Genomic DNA, 5,799 nt, shown 5'->3' on the forward strand with positions numbered 1-5,799 from the left:
TTTCCCTCCTCTCCCGCCATTTTAGGGTTCTTGCCCTCCATCCATCCCATGGAAATTAAACCGGCCCCAATTGGTTTGACCCGGCACACCGCTACCATCCAACTGGTCACTGCTGTTCTTCTTTCAGCTCCAAATTTGTAAAGTCAACTCCTTTTTTAATATATTAAACAAACAAGTGTGCAGAAGATTTAGTAATTAATTATATATATATTTTTTTGGCCTGAATTTAACAGGGTTCTTCTTCTGGAGATTCGTGCTTCAATGCCTGTTGAGTAAGAAGAATGCTGCTAAATAAATTAAATAACAAAAAGGGAATAAATAATGGGGAATTTTGTGGATTTTGTGAGTTGGGTAAGCTTGAAAAATACGAATTTACAGCTCTTAATGCTCAATTGGGAAGTGTATTATTTGGAGTAAATTGAAGTATTACTACAAGATTCAATCTTTTTTATCTTTCAGATATTGGATTTAGAAGATATGTTAAGTTTATGCACAGGAAGATTGATTTGGCTTCAGTTTGATCATGGAGATTCTTCATCTGGGTGAGTTTAAATTTGGAAATTTTATTTAATTTATGGTCAAGTGGGTTGTTTTCAGTTTCATTTGCTATGTTTCTTTTGTTAAATGTTGTTTGGATGCTGGGAAAATCTGAGGGAAAAGAAAGTTAATTTTTTTTTTTAACTTGTGTTTGATGTTTTGGCTTCAGTTTGATGCATATTCCTGGAGATCATGGTTCTGGCTCTGTTTAAATTTGGGTTATTTATTTCAGTTATGGTTTGAGTAACTTGTTTTCAGCTTCATTTGGCTATCTTTCCTTTGTTAGAAGTTGTTTGGATGCTGAGAAAATCTGAGGAAATGAAAGGAAATTCCGAGTCTTTTAACTTGTGTTTGATGTTATGGTTTTTGGGAATGAAATGTAGAAGGTTTAGAACTAATGGAAATTGGCTCCTCTGTGAAACTTTAGAGAAAATTTGGCTTTTCCTTTGTTATAAATTATTTTCAGAGAAAATTTCATATGTTTTGCTTTTGTATTGTGGGAGAAAGTTATAAATTGATGTAAAATCGAAGTTGCAAATGTTTGGCCTTGATTCATGTTGTTTGAAATTTACACATTTCTGAATCTTGGGAGTTTCTGTGTTCTGGTTTTTACATTATATAAGACTGGATGCTCATCTTACGAATTGCATATCTGTTGTGAGTTCATACATTTTCTCGGTAAAATGATCCGTTGTTTTAAACGTGTAAGTTCGATTGTGGCTTGTGCTGAACATTTTATTTTCCGATCATTTTGTAATCACTATGATTTGTTTTTTCGACTGGGTTGAAAATCCGAGAAAAGGAAGTACAGAATTAGTGTTTGGTTAGAAGGAAAGTTGAGGTTTCGTGCCTTATTCAGGATGGCAAGGTGGTGTCATCCGAAATGTAGGCTTGCGTAAATTAATGGGTTGGCTTCAGATGCTATTGGGAGGCCTTGTTATAATTTTCAGCATATGCAGTCTGTCCAAGTTCTACTCTGCAGGCGTTTTCCTTCACAATGAAGACATATGCCGACAATTTAATGGCGTCAAAGATGCGTACGAAGGTTTTGACATAAAAGCTTTGTCTGATCGAGTAGGGGAAGTTCTAAATAAACTAGAAAGCTTACAGGAAAAGCTCGAGTCAGCGGTGCAGCAAATTGAGAAGGACAAAGAGGCCTTGCACACAACTAACATTACTAAATTTGAGTACAAGAAGTATCTGGAGGAGGAAGTAATCAGGCCTCTTTATACCGCTCATATTTCTCTGAGGCTGATTCGGTTACCTAAAGCTGAAGGTATTCACAACTCAACGATGAAAGAGGAGCCTTTGATTAACACTTTTGTGATTGAAGAGTTAAGGAAGTATATAACCCCAAAGGAGAGTAGAACCGGGAAGATTAGTATATACGGAACAGAGAGGATATATAATACAATTGGACATGCTTGTGTGTTGAACAAGAAAGAGTTGGAAGAGTACATGAGCTATGACATCGGGTCTTATTGCAACGATGATTGGAACTTAGCTCAGAAGCTGATGCTTAACGGTTGTGATCCTTTGCCCCGGATGCGGTGCTTGACAAGGGCCTCCATGGTCTACCAGAAGCCTTACCCTATCAACGAGTCTCTGTGGAAACTTCCGGATGATAGAAATGTGCAGTGGAGCAATTATCATTGCACGAACTTTAAGTGCTTGATGGAAAATAACACCAAAAGGGGTTATTGCAAGTGTGTCGGATGTTTCGAAATGGAGAAGGAAAAGCTTAAATGGGTTACCAATAGCTCACTTACTGTAGATTTTCGGATCAGTGATGTTCTGGCTATTAAGCCTGGGGAGATGAGGATTGGTCTCGACTTTGGCATTGGCACAGGAACATTCGTGGCAAGGATGAGAGAACATAACGTTACAGTAGTCTCTACTGCTCTTAACCTCAGGGCGCCTTTCAACGAGATGATTGCACCGAGAGGTTTGGTTCCATTGTTTATAACATTGAATCAATACCGTTCTTTGACAACACAATGGACATGATTCACACCGCTGGATTTCTGGACGGCTGGATTGACCTGCAACTGCTGGATTTTATCCTGTTTGATTGGGATCGAATTCTGAGGCCTGGCGGATTGTTATGGATTGACCGGTTCTTCTGTGTTAGAAAGGATTTGGATGACTTCATGTGCATGTTTCTGCAGCTGAGATACAAGAAACACAAGTGGGCTATTTCCCCTAAATCAAGGGATGAAGTCTACCTTTCTGCATTGTTGGAGAAACCTCCAAGAGCAATATAGTTACTAACATCCATGTTTGTACTCAGAAACCATGAAGCTTTTTGTTTTCTTTTTGCAGTGAGAGGTTTTGTGATTTTAACGCTCGTCTTTTAGTCTCCTGCACTCCATTGTGATCGCACAAAAGATTGCAAAATATTCGGGTTGAAATACATGAACTCTATATGCTAAAACCCAATGGAAAAAAACAGAAAACTAATAAAAAGAGTTTGAAAATTTTAAGTTTTAACGATAAAGAAAAAATAAAAGGTAAAGTGAATAGTATCAGGATTGACTTTTTAGTGTAAAAATATGGTTTTTCGTTAAAATGAACAGTACCGGAGCTTTTCGTTAAAGTTCCTAAAAAAAAAACATTTTTCTTAAGCACAGTAAAAGAAGAAAATACCCCTCTTTTATTGTTTGATTCATCTTTATTTTTAAGCCGGTACAGTAAATTATCAAAAATGCCCTTTCAGTTCATGAGTTGTCGAAAAAGAGAACGACATCAAAATGTACCCTTCCGATATTGAGTTCTTTTAGGTACCGTTTGGTACTTGGGATGAGACGGAACGGAGTGGGACGAGACGTTCCGTCCCACGTTTGGTGCGCCTAAAAAGGGTGGAACGCGCTGTTCCAAGGGACGAATTTTGGGTGAATTTTCCTTCCACCTCACCCCCTGGAACGACTCGTTCCACATCTTCGTCTTCTTCTTCTTCCTCCTTGTTTTCATCCGAGGGCATCTTTGCTGTCTCTCCGTTTCGTCCCGTCCCGTCTGCATGCCAAACAATACCTTATGTAAGAGTCTGACGGCCAATGAGACTTTTGTATGCAAGTATTATGTACATACACATCAAGTATTATATTTTATATGTAAATAGTACTATATATAGTTTTCGTCGGTTTTCAATCGTGTGTGATGTTGTAGGCAACCCTTGCTATTTGTGCCTAAGGGCTGGTTTGATATTGCTGTGCTTTGAAAAAAAAATGTTTCTGCTATGCTGTGAAAATAAGCTCATTTTTGTTGCTTCACGTTTTCAGTTTTTTATTTTCATCCAAAACTGTGAAAATAAGCTGTTTTTAAGTATTTACCAAATACTTTTTTAAGCTCAACTTTTTTTGATACCCACTTTTTATAAAATCGCATTAGTACCAAACCAGTACTAAATCCCTTCTTTTCCCTAAGACCCCAAGCTAAGCGAGGCCCAAATACAAGCGTACAATCCAGGCTAGAAAAGCACAGCTGAGCCTCTTAGCTCCTGGACTTATCAGTGCAGGCTTCAAACCAAATTGCAACCCATTTTTCAATCTCGTTTGGGCTTGTTGAAAACAAACCAAATCCCGCATTTGAGCACAATATGTTGAAGAGAAATTCTGAGGTCCAACAATCAAACACCGAAAACACCCTTTATCCCACTATCTCTGATCTGTCATGCTAATTCCGACCCACTATTGGTCTTACCCCCTCTAATTATCCTTCTGATCCGGCACCCGTACAAAAGACTTTCTCGTTGAAGAGTGTACCTATACTGATTGGCTTTATTTCTAATTTATCAAAGTCTTTTGTGCTAATTTCACACACGTTGGTCTAATAGGTGGTGGAATTGAAAACAATATCAGTACTTGACCTTTTAGTAGTGGACTAATGACCTTCTATTTAAAGTTTTGATACAATAAAGTAGGGCTGGGCATTTTAAAGAAAAAACCGATTGAACAGCCCGAACAGATGGTTTGGTTTGGTTTATTTTTTATTTTTACTTTTGAGTGATTAAACCGAACCGTACTGACTTTAATGTGTTTGACAATTGGTTCACAAAATTTTTAGGGGGCGGTTAACCAAATCGACCTGCATATATTTATTTTTATTTTTTAATCATAATTAATACATGTAATAATATAAATGGTTAGTTATTTATGAGTTACCGTGTTTTCACTACATGAAAACAAAACCCGATTAGTCTAAGAGTCCCTTTGGAGAAGAACAAGGGCACCATTTGGAGAACGCAGCAGCTACTGATTTGGTGCTCTCCTTGTGCTGCTTCATTTGTGTTTTCCTTTGAGCAATCACTCATATTGGTGTTATGTTTTGTAGCTTTTGGAAGATAAATTTATTATGTATTTTCGTCTTCACATAAACCGAGAACCAATCCAAACCCACCCGCCACATTCGGTTAACTGAACTGATTAGTTTTAGATCCAGTTTGGTCGGTTTTGGTTTGCAATTTTGACCAAACCAACTCGCACCCACCCCTACAATAAAGTTTACTTTTGATCAAGACAATTGAACGAATCATGTAAGAGTATTGAGCGGAATTCTTGATCGAATCATGTAAGAGAATTGAGCAGAAGGCTACACTAGGTCTCCATCAATAACAAGAACTATGTACTTAAAAACGAGAAAACCTCCAATTGCGAATCATTATTTTCATATAACTTTAGAGAGAATGTGTATATATATGTGGTCTTGTTAAAAAAACAGTAGAACATCATCACAAAAGGAAGTCATAAAAATATCCATTGTCGGCTGGAATATTTGATCTAGCTAGAATATATGGTACATATATGTCTATTTTTAGCGGAGTAGGATTATCTCCAATCCAAATCCCCTCATCTTCTCTCCTTTCACTTTCTTCTTTGTCTTTCTCTTTCTATAAAGAAAATACAAGATATTGACGTAATTTAATCGTCATTGTTCAAATAAAAGATGAAGAAAGAGGAGAATTTGAAGAAGAGACTCCATTTTTAGCTGGCTAGGTAGTAGCTAGGTGCCCAATATCTGCTCCTGCTGGACATCAAGAATAATATTTCTCTCTAAAGCAAGTCCAGAACTTTCCATGCAAAGGATTAACTGAAAAACATTAAAAAGTACTTCTTCATTTCCTGTCTTAATCGAATGCCACTCATCAGATGGTAATGTAAAAAGAGAAAGAAAGGAATCAAAACAAAGTCGGATTATGGCCTCCAAAAAGAGGGAAGTACAAGATGTGTTTTATTCTTCTACCTTTGCAGGCCAATTAGTTAAGAG

The 5,799-nt window shown here is 37.2% G+C and overlaps 1 protein-coding gene across 1 annotated transcript; it reads left to right on the forward strand.

The window, feature by feature from the left end:
• LOC108170928 (probable methyltransferase At1g29790) lies at positions 1-2,950 on the forward strand. Its single transcript, XM_029090004.2, is given in 5 exon segments — positions 1-137; positions 234-351; positions 460-1,433; positions 1,435-2,512; positions 2,515-2,950. Coding segments are annotated over 3 exon segments (1,401 nt in total). The 5' UTR covers positions 1-137; positions 234-351; positions 460-1,397; the 3' UTR covers positions 2,802-2,950.
• Positions 2,951-5,799: the final 2,849 nt, after the last annotated feature.

The sequence above is a fragment of the Malus domestica genome, chromosome 12 (genome assembly GCF_042453785.1).
Source record: "Malus domestica chromosome 12, GDT2T_hap1".
NCBI classification, from domain to species: Eukaryota; Viridiplantae; Streptophyta; class Magnoliopsida; order Rosales; family Rosaceae; genus Malus; species Malus domestica.